At 36.3% G+C, this 15,818-nt stretch overlaps 2 protein-coding genes across 3 annotated transcripts in view; both read left to right on the top strand.

Moving 5' to 3' along the window:
* Positions 1 to 613: 613 nt before the first annotated feature.
* On the top strand, positions 614 to 4,242 carry zgc:195245. Of its 2 annotated transcripts, none has more exons than XM_087263647.1 (5): positions 614 to 757; positions 2,810 to 2,837; positions 3,230 to 3,374; positions 3,648 to 3,792; positions 3,973 to 4,242. In XM_087263647.1, the coding sequence occupies exons 1-5, from the start codon at positions 617 to 619 to the stop codon at positions 4,075 to 4,077; spliced, it is 564 nt and encodes a 187-aa protein (XP_087119773.1). In that variant the 5' UTR covers positions 614 to 616; the 3' UTR covers positions 4,078 to 4,242. The 2 variants fall into 2 exon arrangements, with proteins under 2 accessions (XP_087119773.1, NP_001119894.1); NM_001126422.1 differs by having other exon boundaries at positions 694 to 757; positions 3,648 to 3,876.
* Positions 4,243 to 5,369: 1,127 nt separating this feature from the next.
* The window catches only part of inavaa (innate immunity activator a), a 22,471-nt gene continuing 12,022 nt past the window's right edge, over positions 5,370 to 15,818 (top strand). Inside the window, exon 1 of the mRNA XM_087264682.1 lies at positions 5,370 to 5,463. The gene's annotated coding sequence lies outside the window, so the exon portion shown is untranslated. The remainder of the gene's footprint in view (positions 5,464 to 15,818) is intronic.

Genomic DNA, 15,818 nt, shown 5'->3' with positions numbered 1-15,818 from the left:
TGACCTCACATCCTGCTTGATGTCAATAAATAGCGCGTGGGAATCATGGGAAACATTTTTAAACAACTCCAAAAGTCACAGTGCCCTCTTGTGGTCAGAAACGAACACTTTGCTAATACTTGAAGTGCATGTCGAATATCTTGTATTTTTCATATTTTTTATGTATTTATGTACATTTATAACGCACTAATTAGCTGTATTTACTTTAAGTTAAATGTACAGGATATAAATTCATACTGAAATTTCTCAATATAGTTGTTAACTTGTAAAAACACCTCATATTAAGCTTTACTTCACTTGCAAAACTTATTTTTGTATTAAAATCGTATTTCTGTATTTACAGCTTACAAAAAAGACACAGACACAACTACAGTAGTCAACATTGAAGTAGTCCAAAACCATTCATCAAAAGCGTCTTAATCCTACTTTTTGTTTTAGGACCATTTTTGATCCACTTCAAATGTTGACTTGGCTACTATGAGTACTAGATCAAGAGTTGAGGCTGATGTTTCCAAAGGAAGGAAGAGAGTTAAAATCAGCTCTGATGTCTACGGTAATTAGTTAATCTGGCATCCTGCGTGCCTCGTATAGGTGCAGGTTAATCTGGAAGGGCGTAATGAGCTTGAACGCACTGTCTGCATCAAGCGTCACTGAACATAAACAGGGCAGCACACTGACTGAAGGCCACAGTCTCGACACCGGGCGCACAATGCTGGACCTGAGCACAACGAAGAAACAATCATCTGTGTGCATTGAGGTGAGTGTTATTATGATTAGAGAATGATCGTGTACTTAAAACATTAGTGCATGACTGTTGGTGTTTGATAGTTAAGCCCTTTCACATTATCAACGCTTTGTATTGACCTGTTTAGAATGGACAATCAAAATTCAAGCTCATTCTTGCAGACAGGATTAATTTTTTTAAAGCCTGATAATTCTAACAATTTATGAATAACTTTTTTTTTTTTTTTTTTTTTTTTTTAGAAAAAAGAAGCTTACAAGTTGCAAGAGTATGCAAACACAGTTTGATGTTTTATTGCAATTCTGAAAAAAAAGAAGTTTGCAAAAAACAGTTTGATGTTTTATTGCAATTCTGAGCATGCCATGTAATGTTATACTCCTGATTTAGAGATAGCTCAAAAAAAAAGTAATGAACTTTGATTTCTGAGCTAAAGGTAGAATTCAGTTTTTTTTTTCTATTTTTATTTAATGTAATTGCAATTTTCTGACTCACTTTTTGGTTTTGTTGAGATCAGAATTGCTGTTATACTCAATGAAAGAAAGGAAATGCCAGACTAAGATCCAGCTCCCTGTCTTTATTAAAATTTTTATTTTTTTTTTTTTAAGCCTGACAGTTTTAACAATTTAAGGAGAAACTTTTAGAAATTACAAACTTACAAGTTGTGAGTAACTTGTGCATTTCTGAGCATGCCTTGTAATGTTTTACTCCTGATTTATAGTTATTAGCTCAAAAAACAAGTCGTGATTTGTTTTTGTTTTTTTTTTTTTTTTTTTTGTTTTTTTGCAAAAAAAAAATCTGAAAGTTTACAACTTGAGATGATGATTATGTAGTCAAAAGCGTTCATTTATTCTACTTCCTTGAGCAGTAAAAGATTTTGTTCATATCTTTTCATTTTTTTTTTTTATATATATATATGCTGCAGGAATTGTAAAGGTTTTGGATTTACAGTATTAGTTGGTTTTATAGTGGAACAGGTTTTTATTTTTATTTTGTATCACCAATGAACATCTTATTCTGGAGATACTTATTGGGTATCGTATTTACACAAAGTATCTGATGTCAGAACAAAAATGACACCTGCGTTGCCTATCGGAAGTGTGTGTTGGGACAGGGCTGTGTTTGGCATGTCTGACACAAATGGCCTGTTAGTGTGGCACTGTAGGAGTGAAGTAAGCTGGTTTATCTTGGTCCTGGTTAAACACCCTGCTGTGGACATGACTAAGCTTAGCTCCTTGTTCACAGGTGAACTTTTTTTTAGGTTGCTGTAATTGTTCAAGAAGTCCAAAAACAGAAGTGTACTGAACAAGTTCTTGAATGCCCTGGGTGTGGTGCAAGACGAGCTAAAATGAGTGTCTCCTGAGTACCAGTGATTTTGATGAAAGCAGTTGGCTAAAAAAAAAAAATATCCTATGAACCAATTTTTTATTTTTGAGGAGCATGGTTTATTCTTTCCTTCCTCTTGCTATCTATTTTTGTTGTTGTTGTTTGAGATCGTTTAAACACTAAAGTGTGCATACAAGTTCAGCATGTCAATACAATGTTATTCATATTGACAGCATTTCTAAGTTGTCATTAATTTCTCAAATTAATAATTTGATATTTGCTGAAACTATGGAATTTCAAAACAATAAAATATAAATATTTTAAATGGATAAATGTTCTGTTTGTATCTTTATTTAATGCACATTCTAAAATGGTGTATACAATATTTTTATAGTTGCAATTTTTTTTTTCCTTTTCTATTTGTTAAAGTGATTTTTTTATTTTATTTATTTATTTATTTATTTTTTAAACATTTTACTGCTTGCGACGGAAGCCCAGGTAATGAAGGGTGTACTCTGTCCTATTCAGTGCTGCACTATAAATGGCCCTCTTTGCTGTCATTATTCTGTGTTGGTAAATCAAGCCAGCACACATTAGGAGGCAGAGCTTGTGTCATCTCAGTCCACTGAGCTGATTCCATTCTGTGCTTCATCAGCAGGTGGACATGCTGGCATTATTTTCCATTTTTAGGATGTTGGATAAAGTTGTGTAAATTTTTAACTTCTCGTTTGTTTTTCTCTCCAGCGACCTGGATTCAGACATCACAAAAAGGGTATGTTTTATTTTTTATTTATTTTTTGTTCTTTCTTAAACAGTTGTGCTTAATTTATGCATCTTTTTTTTTTTTCCAAAGCAAGTCAGAGGAACTTGCTTGGTTTTAAATAGCTAAGCAAGTGCATTGGGGTACGGGTGGTATAAAAAAATGAATGATCAAACTTTTTGCTATCAAATGGGTGATATATTTTAAATTGTGAAATGTATTTTATTTATTTTTTTAAATCCAGGGTGTTCTGTAAATGTGTAATTAACAATGGCCATTGTTTTACTAAAATAAGCTTTATTGCACTTGATTTGATGCATGTAAACTTGCTTTTAATATAACTAAAACATTACAAATTAGTTCACATGCACAAGCCTGAATGTTTCCCATCTTTGTGCTTCTAGAGAGTTATGTGTGTCATTCACCGCTGTCCCAGCACAGCTCAGACAGTGGAGATGAGTGTATTCAGTTCCGGAAACTGAATGGCTCACCTGGTGACTGTCCCAGTCGCCAAAGTCTGCACAAGGAGCTTCTGCTCACTCATAAGAGGTGAACAACTTCTAAACTTTGACGTATTTGTTTGCATTGCTGTACACCTTTCACTTGACTCATTATATTATCAAACATAAACATAATCTGCATCAAACCTGCATTCATCTTTGTAGTGGTTCACATTTGAAGTGGATCAAACGTCCCAAGACAAGAATGGGTGTTCAATAGTCTTAGGAACCCTTCCATGAATACTTTTTGGTGTACTTCAGATGTTGACTACTCTATTCCAATGAAACCAGGTTTGCTAAAGAGAAGTTTTATAAATTTTAGAGGCCTATTGTTGGAGGAGAAACCAGAATTGCAGCGTGTGTTACAGCAGAGGAGACTTGACCTGCACAGAGAGCAGGAACTTGCCCTCCAACCTCCTTCAGACCTAGAACAGGAGCTTCGCAAGAGACAGCAGAAAATGCAGGAGGTACTGACTGTTCCCAATCCACTGTGTTCCTCAAATGAAGTGGAGATCAAGAGTTGGCCAGATGTCTGGTGATACAGTTTAATTGTAAAGTGACCAGTAGAATTTGCTCTTGATTTCTTGTGTTACAAAATAATCATTTTGTATGTTGTAGTTTATCATTTGTTCTCCATTTCTCTACAGTATGAGATGGAGGAACAGAGGCGTCTTGAGGATGAGAAAAATGTCCCAGAATTTGTACGAGTGAAAGAGAATCTGCGCCGCATACAGTTGGCCGAAAGCAACTGATGGATCTGTGGAGAGAAAAAAAAATGCCTTGGAATTTTTATGTATGTTTTCATATTAAAATAATAGGATGTTTTGATTGTTGGGAAGTGTCAAATGGCTGTGTTTAGTAATGAGGCACTGTATTTATTGTTACAATAAAATACTGTATATTTGAGTCAAATTAAAGCTTGTCTGAAATCTGAACCTTTTTTATTTTGCATTAGAATTGATAGATTTAACATTTTAACTAAACACATCCCTAGTATAGCCAAAGTACCTCATGTTTCTGTAGATCTCCTTTTTTGGCTTTGTAATGTTTGACTAACTGGATTTGTATAGAGGTTGCACCTACTTTAATATTGAAAACAGATTAATAAAAACACTTATCTTGGCACCGAACTATTATCGCAACAAAGGGGAAAAACACTTCTTCCCCCCCATCCCCCCCCCCCCCCCTCATCTTAAACAGACCTTTTGTATTTTCATTTTTCACAAACTCGTTTTGTTTTCTTTCTCAAGAATTCCCAAATCGATTTGGTGTTTTACTGCCATTACATTTACAGGTGGCTCTTCTCCATCTCTCCAATTGGGAGGGAAATCTCCACGGACTCTTCCTTTCACATGGAAATGCCCCTGTTTAATTAGCTGATCTTTAAATTCAAGAAGAGGCAAGAGGAAAGAAAGCCTGACCATCTGCCGTTGCCCGCCTTTATCATGGAAGTGACATGAGGCAAACGGGGAGCAAAAGCGACAAAGGATTGTTTTTTAGGGAGAAACTCGAGCCATGTTTGTGCTCTCAAAATTTATACATCCTTATAGGCTGCTGACAGTTATGGCAAATACTCTTTCAACAAAATACTGCAAAACAGTATCGGGCATTTTGCCACGCTGAAGAACAATTGAGTAGCGGCGGTGTGCCATTTCAGACACTAATAACGACTATTCGCCAGCTGTCCTCTTGTTTAACTCTTATTGTCTTGCTTTTCACCCGCTGGCTCTGTTACACGCCCATTGCACTGGAAGCGTGTGCTGCCTTTAAAAGACCACGCACGCTTACGAAGCAAATAGACAAACATTCGCGATAGGGGACCGCTGCAGTGGTATCGCCCATTTTTGCAAATCTAAACTTCTCTTCAGCCGCAGTTTCATTTAATCCTTCATTAATTACACACAAAAATCTATTTATTTTTAAACACGTTAATTGGTTTACATATACAAACGGGGAATGTTTCGATATACTTGCTTTCTCCCCCTAAATTTAGGGGGTTTGGTACAGTCCAGTGGCTTTTGGCTGGCTTGAGTAAAGAGTCTTCATACAGCCGCACTGTGGAGTCTGCCGGCAACACGCGCATCTGCGGGAATGGAGTGAGCTGAGGGTGTGTTTGAGGTTGGATGCTGCAAAGAAAGGTAGGATTTAAGATGGCAAATATTTGTAATCATATATATTTGTGCAATATTTTGTGCATAATATGCATTTCACATGTGTAAAAATGTATTTTATGTGAAGCCTTTATACAATAGGTTCGAGAAAATATTCATTGGAAGGCATGCACACATTCTCTGGCTTAAATCCGCTCTTAAATTTAGTTTGGACTATTGTTTGATAATTTTATTACATTAAACTCCATTCATAACATATAAAGACATGTCTTTTTGTTGCATGTGCTAGTAATAGTTGCTTTATATCGTTCAAGCTTTCCATTCATCCCATAGACTGTTTTTTTAGAAATCACATTTTTGCGTGATGCTTTTGGGCACGGAGTTGTTTGTTATGTTTATGTCATGATCGCATTATGATTGAATAGATAAATGATTTTTCAAGCTTATTTATCCAAAGGCCAACCCTTATCCACAATAATATTTTAATCTTTTTGATACTCACCGGATATGATTGTTTATCATTTTTTTCATTCACACACATTGTATATTATATTTTAACCTTAACTAAAAAAAAATAAAATATATATATATATATATATATATATATATATATATATATATATATATATATATATATATATATATATATATATATAATGTATGTAATTTATATTTTCAGGTCTGAAATCGATTTTAAAGTTCGATTTTTAAATGTTTTCTACACAGTAGGAACTTTAAGGAAAGTTTTTTAGAGGGACAAAATAAAATGTCTTGATTATTTTTAGTAGTTTTGAAAAGTATAAAAAGTATCATTTGTTTTTCACGCATACATTAGCATACACACCAATTGCCTTGTGCTTAACGATGATTGATGTGCGCATACTAGAAAGATTTATACGTGTCCAATGTCTTTGCTTAATCCAAAAGACTGGTAAGATCATATTTAGACTAGTTAAAAGTAGTAAGCGAATAACAAAGCATCATCAGTTTTTTTATTTTTTGCTGTCTTCAGTAGTATGTTCCTGTTTTTATCAATAGTATATGGATGCAGCCTTTATGATGCAAGCTGAGATTGCATCACTCAGCGATGCAATGTCAGACACAATTCACTCAATGGAGCGAGTGACATCACTGTGATGGGTAGGGTTAGGGGTGGGGTTATGTGAGCGAATTAAAAAGCATTGGATGCAGCTCAGATTGCACTGCACCAGGTCTGCATCAAGACCCTTCTCGTTTCTTCAGTTATTTTTTAGACTGTGGAACAAAAGCCTGATTTAGTGTTGAAACTTTGACATTAAATGGCACTTAAACAATTAAAAGTACACATGTAGACATTGTGTATATGGCTATAAAAAATCTTACTGTACTCCAACCCTTCATATGTGCAAAAATCGAAGAGTAGTCAACCTGAGGCCCCCTAGTGGACCCTGTTTAAGAATCACTGGATTAGATCAAATAGTGCAATGTAAACATACGTGATTTATCTTCTGTCTTCAAAATGATCATGTTTTCTGCTAAATGTAGTGTCTAAAACAGGGGTTCTCAAAGTGGGGTTCGGGACCCCTCGAGGGGTCGCGGGACAATGAAGGAGGGTCGCCTGGTGATTTAAAAAAAATCTATTTATTATTATTAAATCATATAAGAATGACCATATTTTATCCATAACCTACAGAAGAGAAAAAAATATAGTTGTTTATAATTACTATATAGTTACTATAGTAGTTTATAGTTACTAGTTCTATTGGATTGCGACCCCAGTGGTAATTACATTATATTAAAGACATAGCAATAGCGTCACATGCAGCAGATTGATTTTATAACACCAGGTTAAAGTTTCTGGCCCATATACAGCACTGACATTAAACAAAGAATATACCTGGGTGTATTGGTGTGTGTGTGACATTGCATGCAAGGTTTCTGTATTTATAACCAGGATATTGGGGGACGCGAGCCACTGGCATCATCATATTGGGGGTCGCAGGCTAAAAAGTTTGGGAAGCCCTGGTCTAAAAAAGCAATTGATTTCTTTTTAGTGATTGCCTAAACACTAAATTAAAAAGAAATTAAAATAATTATGAGAACATTGTTTACACTGGCACATAAACTTAACATTTTTTAATGCAGAACCAAAACTCAATGCATTTTTTGTCTCTTTGAGGCTTTTCGTCATGTATTCTAATGATTCGTTTAGTCTTCACCGTGAGTGGCTTAAATGAAGGACAGAAGTGGATTCACAAAGGCTGTCTTTCAAGTCTCTTCCCTCTCACTCTCTGCCATGTTTGGCATGACTTCATTAACATTCAACTGGTCTTTGGCTTCGCATCAGCTGTGGAAATAAGTCACACACCAAATTCTGTCGCTCCTATAACATCTGCGTCCTCACGATTCAGCATCTCTTTAATAATAGGCTCCGCATACATTCTGGGCCGTGTTCAAGTCTCCTGTCAGACTTTCCAAGCTCTGGCCCTCTCTGGGAATTGCAGACCTGGCCGCAGTGGTAATGAAATTGGCCGGGGAAGCATTCCAGTAGATCACAGCCCCGCAGGCTCATGGGAAAGGGTGTTGGGAAATCTGGCAGAGATGGGATAGACGGCACATGTGAATTGCAGACTACTGAAAACGGCCTTATTCGCTGATGTCTCATCTTTACGCTTGACTGCGCGAGAGGATGGGTGGATCTGTTGTGTTATCCTACGTCCTGTCTGCTCTTCTGAGCTTAATGTGCTTTGTAATGAAGACCGGCGTAATGTGTTTTCAGGGTGGAGATCCTTGCGATTGCACTTTTTGTGGCTTTGAAGGAAAAGGTCATCCAGAAATTCAATTCTGTCATCATTTACTCATCCCAAAACCCACATGACTCCCTTTCTTCTGTGAAACACAAAAAAAAAATTCTGAAGATTTGTGCTGATTGATCTTTTTCAAGTTTACAACCAATTTCTCTTTTTAACTTATTTTTTAAACCAGTTTCTTTTGGTTAAATTGTGGTTCTGACACCACTCTAAGCAAATTGAGATATCTGTTTTATTTTACTAATGATAAGTTAATGACCCTATTCTGCAATGTGGAAATGCCTTTGTTTTTGTGATATGTTTTAGATATTCAGATTTAGTTGCCTGTGGGGAAATGACTAGGAATTATATATGGCAGAAAACAGTCAAACTACTTGCTCTACAAAAAAATGTGTTCATGATTATACGCAAGTAGAATTATATAATAAGAAAATATCAGTTTGCAGCATATCAAGCTGTTTTTTATGTCTAAAACAGAGATGCCCAAAGTAGGGCCCACAGCCAAAGTTGGCCCATTGTAATCTTAGGTTTGGCCCACCATCCTATCTGAGAGGAGAGTATGGAGAGGGTTGGGGCTGACTTTAACACAGAGATCCTCATTTGTAATTTCACATAACCTTTTTTGTTTGTTTTATTGCTGATCTACAAAAAATATAACAGAAATTAAATGTCTCAATTAAATGTAAATTCATTAATTTTCTTGTTGGCTTAGTCTGGGGTCGCCACAGTGGAATGAACCGCCAACTTATCCAGCACATTTTTGCTCTTCCAGCCGCAACCCATCTCTGGGAAACATCCACACACACACACACACACACACACACACACACACACACACTACGGACAATTCACCTGTACCGCATGTCTTTGGACTGTGGGGGAAACCGGAGCACCCAGAGGTATATTATAAATGAGATTGTTTTGTTTTTACTGCTATTAGTTCATTATAAAATGTAAAAAATACTTTATTAGTTAATATAAAGCAATATTTTTTAGTCCTTTTTTAAACATTATTAAACAAATTAGGAAATTACCCATGGTAAATTACACCACCTATATTTGCCTTCGGCCCACTAGCCTCAATCAAGTTTTGTTTTTGACCCTTCATAAGAAAAAGTTTGGCCACACCTGGTCTAAAACATCAATAAAAGTGAATGAGACTGGAAGTCTCTGGCCAAAAGGATTCCAATGGCTTTGCAAGCTTGCACATAAAAAATAAGGTCAATAGAAAAAAGGTGAAGTAGGCAGGTATGATGCCAGTTAAAGGGTGATTAATGAATGTTTGTTGGGGTGTCCTCTTTACAGCATTTCTAGATAGCAGGTTCAAGGATGCAAGTCCAAATACTGAAAAGTTATTAGCTCAGCAAAAAAAAAACTGGACCTGGATGGTCCTATGAATGTACTCAAATAGTTTTAAAAATCACATATTTCAGGTTGGGTGAGCTTATGCAGTTTCAAGTGGACACCTCATTTTACTTTACTAGTGTACACCCAAATCAGTTTCTTTACAATCAAGTCATCATTCACTATTGCCTTTATACTCAAATTTCTTATACATTTTAATTCAAACACTGCTAGAACTTTTAGGTGGGAAAGTGAGAAGATTTTCTGGGCATTGAAATGCAACTGAATGAAAACAATTGACGGTTTTTATAAGGAAAAAAACTTCAGCTGACTTTAGAAGCTGCCAATTGGGCCTGTAATTAAATAGTTTGGATACAGATTATTAAATTGTGCATTGTTTGAAAGTAAAGCGCAATCTCGCAAACTATTGCATTACATTATTATATATTTATATCTTATCTTTTGGCAATTTAGTGGCTAATTTGTACAGTCTCATTTTGTACAAATATGTCTGTTTTTGAATAAGTTTGAATCCCCTGAACAGAAGTTTTTCCAGATACTAATATTTGTAAGCTGATAATCAATATATTCATTTAATAGACAAATGGCATGAATGCCCACCTCTAAACATGGTAGCTCAGGGTACCTCTAAACATGAGGAGTTCATGTGAAAACATATACATGTGATTTGTAAGAATTCATGCTTGACATATTGCAGTTAGACTGGGTTGTTTCAGTAGTGCAAATGAAAAACGAATTATTCAATACTGGATGTAAAAATGATTTAAAAACCCCACATACGTATTCTAAACCCGTTCTAGAAAGTTTCCAACATCTTTGTGTATTGCAAATATAAGAAGCGCTTCCTACTTGGAAGATTAAATTTTAATTGCATGGAAAAGAGCAACCAGCATGTTTTTTAATCTTTCTTTATTTGTTTTCTGCAGAAAAAAATCTATTAAAGTTCCAACGACACAAGGTTTAGTCAGTTTTGGAGGATGCTGCTTTTCTTTTAATAAAGTGTATAGTTTGTCACAGTGACCCAATTCCCGCTGCAGCCTTTCTTTTGCCCTCTTTGTCCGACTAAGGCTTGCTTGTATCAGCAGATACTGTCCTCTCAGCAATCCGGCCGCTCGGGCCTGTTGACACTTAGCTTTGCTGGTATTTTTTTAGTCGTTGGAGAGCCTGATGGAGCAGGCTGCTTTTTTTTTGTGCTGAGCTTCATCCATCCACATGAGTTACTGAACTGAATGAGGATGGAGCCTTCAGAAGCTCCACAATCACATCCTGTCAGATTTTCTTCCTCAGAGCTCAGGAAGAGGGATGATAAGGATCCACACTGACTCATTAGCGGCGATGTTGTCCCTAGTGATGTGGGTGGGCAAATATATTTCCCCCAAAATAGCTTTTTATATAAATACAGTGTCTGCCCTAGATTTTTTTTCATGACACCAGAGCTCATTAGATATAACAAGGAACCCTGAGCCTCATTTTAAAACATGATCAGATTTGATCTCATATTCTGCATATTTCACTCTCTGTCAAAAAAAAAGAACCGATAAGGAATAAAACAGCAGAAGCTGACAGAAAGAGGTTTACATGTGTACATCTGCTAAAAAGGATCTCTTCAGTCTACACTGTAAACAATGCTGGCATCCACACAAATCCTTTATGTTGTCCCAACGCTAATAGATTGAGTTATTTTTACAAGTTGACTGAACATAAAACAATTAAGTTGTCAAAAAAAAAAAAAACCTTAAAGAATTTTGTTGATTTCAGCTCATATTAAATAACTAGTTTTAATTTTTGGAGTGTATTTACGATCATTCATTCATTTTCTTGTCGGCTTAGTCCCTGTATTAATCCGGGGTCACCACAGCGGAATGAACCGCCAACTTATCCAGCAAGTTTTTACGCAGCGGATGCCCTTCCAGCCGCAACCCATCTCTGGGAAACATCCACACACACACTCATACACTACTACGGACAATTTAGCCTACCCAATTCACCTGTACCGCATGTCTTTGGACTGTGGGGGAAACTGGAGCACCCAGAGGAAACCCACACGAAGGCAGGGGAAACATGCAAACTCCACACAGAAACGCCAATTGAGCCGAGGGTCGAACCAGCGACCCAGCGACCTTCTTGCTGTGAGGCAACAGCACTACCTACTGCGCCACTGCCTCGCCGTATTTACGATCAAATACCAAAAATTAAAGACCAACATTTCTCATGAGATTGAAAAGATAAATAGGTTATCATATGTAAATGAACACCACAAGGTCTTTCTGCGCACGTTGTTATGTGCAAATAAACAACCCTGTTATCACCTTGTTTTGATGCTCGAAGCTTCTTTTTCATCTTGGAGCCATATGTGCAGTTGGTGTGATCTCTATTTTTGGAGTATTTTGTGTGCATATGGATGTTTTATAAAATGTTTAGAGGAACATTTAGAATCATTCTACTTTTTAAAAAATGTAGCCTAAAGTCAGTTCAGTTCAGTCAAAACAGTTCTTTTAAAGATGTAGTTCACCCAAAAATTAATATTTACCTACCCTCAGGTGTTTTTTGAAATTAGTTTTTTCCATTATAAAGAGCAAACAAAAACAAAACACCCCATTCCCAGAACACCAGGGGTCCGTTTTTTGTACGTGGATTAATCAATTAGCTGGATTTGGTTTTTGATGATTTGACATGATCCAGGATCATTTCGTTCTTCATAACTCATCTGAGAGTTGTTGTCATAACAGTTTTGGTAGCTCAAACCTGCTCGGGAGCAGGCTTATTTTATATAAACAGGATTTGATGGGGTCTTTTCAAGCAAAGGTAAAACTGAAAGTATGTACTGAATGCTGACATTTTCTTACAGTAGTAACTTATAGATTACATACACTGGGGAAAATAGAAAAACTGTAAAAAAAAATTTTATATAAATGTATATATAGTTTAGAATATATATATATATATATATATATATATATATATATATATATATATATATATATATATATATATATATATATATATATATATATATATATATATATATATAAACTGTAATGTGGGTGTTCTCTCCCTAAGGGGTTTAAAGAGAACATTAATTAATATCGACTTTTCAGATACAAATGCATACTATTTTATGGACCAACCCAGATTTAGTACAATTTGTGTATGATAATGTATGATAATCTCCCTTTTTTTAAAGAAAAGAAATAATAATTTATGCAGTCATGAACACGTTTTGACATAATATGCTGGTGATTTGATGCTTTGCAAAAGTTATAGACACCATTTATTAGGAAACTTGAATAGGCCTATTACAATAAACTCTTTGACACATGAAAGTGTAAAGCCTGCAGGCCACAACACATGTGGAAAGTTGTTGCGTGTCATATTTAACAAACTGTTTACTACCAATTTGATGTAATTTTGCTCACATGGATAATTGAATATTATTCAGATGATGTCATTTCACTACTGTGCTATCAGCCAATCGTATTGCCATTTCGTATCCAATATCACATGCAGCGATCTCAGATCAATTCATCCAGACATTTTTAATCTGATTCACAAACTTGTTTGAAGAACCAAATTAGCCAGAGATCAGTTATCAAGATTAAAAGATCCAGTATATGTCAAATAATCTTAGATCATTTAAGCGACGTCCATAGAGAAAATAAAAGATGAAAATATGACATGAAAAGATGATAGTAGCTCCTTTTTTCCTCATATCGTCATGCTGTGTGCGTCCATTACCAACACAAAAGTTAGACCTTATAAAATACCTTATAAAATGTCTCAACAGACCCTTTGATAGTATATCTTATTTTCTCCGACTTAACCCTTTTTACAGTCATTGTAACCACCTGGTTGACCTTTTATCCTTTGGTTATCATTATCGAAGGTTATCATTATCGAGTTGTGTCAGTATATTATTTAATCCAAGATGTGGGCCAAAACTTCATTTTCATGTAGTGCACATTAAAGGGTTAAGATGAGACATCACTTCTCTTATTTAGGGATTATGTGTTGGTGGAATATAGAGGGTCTTTCCATTTGAACAATATCAGTCTTCTCGCCAGAAGAAAACCAAAGGCTAACATTTTCATTTGTCTTAAAGTGAGAGAAGCGCTCTCAGTGGCCACCACAAACAACGTGAGAAATGGTGATGGCTCTAATACCACCCCAAGGTGGTTCCATAGCTTTGTGGTTCTTTTTCTGTTAAACCCAAAGGAAGAAGTTTTGAAGAAAGCTGAAATTTGTAACCATTGACATCTGTAGCAGGAAAAAAAGTCAATGATTACCGGCTTACAGAATTCCTAAAATTAATTTTTTTGTCTCTGTAAGAAGAACATTTTGAGAAAAATGTTTACAGAATGATCAGTTTTAGGTGAACTATCCCTTGAACGGATTTAACTTAGGAAACAAAATAAGCTTTCAGGAAAGATTCTTGCTTTTCTTTTTGATTTGGGTTAATTCTTTGGATATTCAAGTTATTCAAAAAAAGTTGACATACCTAATGTATAATCAAGAAAATCAAATCTGGATAATATTTTTTGAAGGTAATTTTGGGTCACAGTGGCACAATGGGTAAAATGATCACCACATAGCAAAAAGGTTGCTGGTTCGAGCCCCGGCTGGGTCAGTTGAGATTTCTGTGTGGAGTTTGCATGTTCTCCCCGAGTTCGTGTGAGTTTTCTCCGGGTGCTTCGGTTTACCCCACAGTCCAAAGACGAGTGCTGTAATCATCTGTAATCAATAGCAAGCCAATTGGATCATTCTGACTAACTTTACTCCCTCATCTTAGTTTTTAGAAGAAACCCCCCTATCCACTCCATCTCCTCCTTTATTCCTTTACCAGGGGGAGCTCTAAAGCTCATTGAACAGGCAGGAGCCCTGGGCTCAATCATCTCGAATCATGCCAAACCTGCTATTTTATCAAGCAATATTTAAGTGTGAACTCTTGAAATAAGAAAGTGTCTCTGTAATCTTGCTGAATGCAAAAGAGATGACAATTTTGGCACCTTCATGTCAATTACACATACAACTTACAAATACACATCAAACAACACAAAAACTGCCATATACACTCACATGTAATGTTTTTGGGGCAATTTGAAAAAATAATACTGTACATTGGAAAAGCTACAATGGAAACATTTAATGCCTGTAGACCATTTCAAACTATTTCATAACTGTAACAAGAGGCAATTCAATCATAACCATGTTAAAAAGGCTATCATAACCATATTAATCAATATGTGGCTCTTTTTTGATTCTCGAAAGCTATAGAAAATAAAAATGTAAAACAGCAAATCTGTTAGGACCTTTGTTTTTGTTTACATCCCTCAAAACGGTCTATATTAATGGGTTAATGCCTGCAACAGTTTGTTTTATCGAACAATACTCATAAAACATCACTGTTTTGCACAAATCTGTTATGGAAACCAGACTAGTCATTATTGCGTGAACCTCCCATTTATGCACCTCAGTTAACAAAAATCCTGCTTGTTTGATATGTTTTACACCTGTAAGAGGATCACATTCGTCATTCAAGCTCTAATCCACTAACAGGTTCTTTTACAACAACAGTATCTGGACATTATGTAAATGCCACAGCATCTCGTTTTACTTTCTCCCTCCAGAGGCCTACAGGAAATCTGAAACGCCCAATCCAAGATCCCTAAAATGTTATTCCTAACAATCCTTTAGCCAGTAAGTTCTCTTCACGGTAATCAGAGAAACCCTGACATGGTTATTTGAGTTATCAGGATCTCCGGCCTGAGGCTGAATCAGCGTGGACCCATTGTTCCACTTCAAAAGCTGTGGCGAGTGGGCACTGAAAGACGGGCTAAAAGAAAGAGGGGGGTCTTGAAGAGAACAGGTGCAGACTTTTGGGAGGGGGAAGAGTCCCTTCTGCCATCTGCTGACTTCTAGTTTTCCCCCAAACACACTCCATCACAATTCACACACGCCTGCCTGCTCATAGTGATCCAGGTTTCTATGGTGCTGTATGGGATGGATAAGACCCCCACATGTGTGCGCTGAACTCTGGACGCGCGGCTATTGTGTTTAGAGACATTTGGAGGGGGGTGTGCGTGTGTGGGACTCAAATAGGAGTGGATGAGGCGAAAGACCAGTTGTTTTGTCCGATGCAGAGGAGACGCTTGTGCTCCTCGGGAGGTTTTGTTTTACATAATCGCGTGGCCACAAGCCTCTGTTTGGAAAGCTAATTTGGTTAGTGGTTGC

Source organism: Danio rerio, chromosome 8, assembly GCF_052040795.2.
Source record: "Danio rerio strain M-AB ecotype USA chromosome 8, GRCz13ab, whole genome shotgun sequence".
Taxonomy (NCBI): Eukaryota; Metazoa; Chordata; class Actinopteri; order Cypriniformes; family Danionidae; genus Danio; species Danio rerio.
The sequence above is the reverse complement of the archived record's forward strand: the minus strand, read 5'-3'. Positions and strand labels throughout refer to the sequence as shown.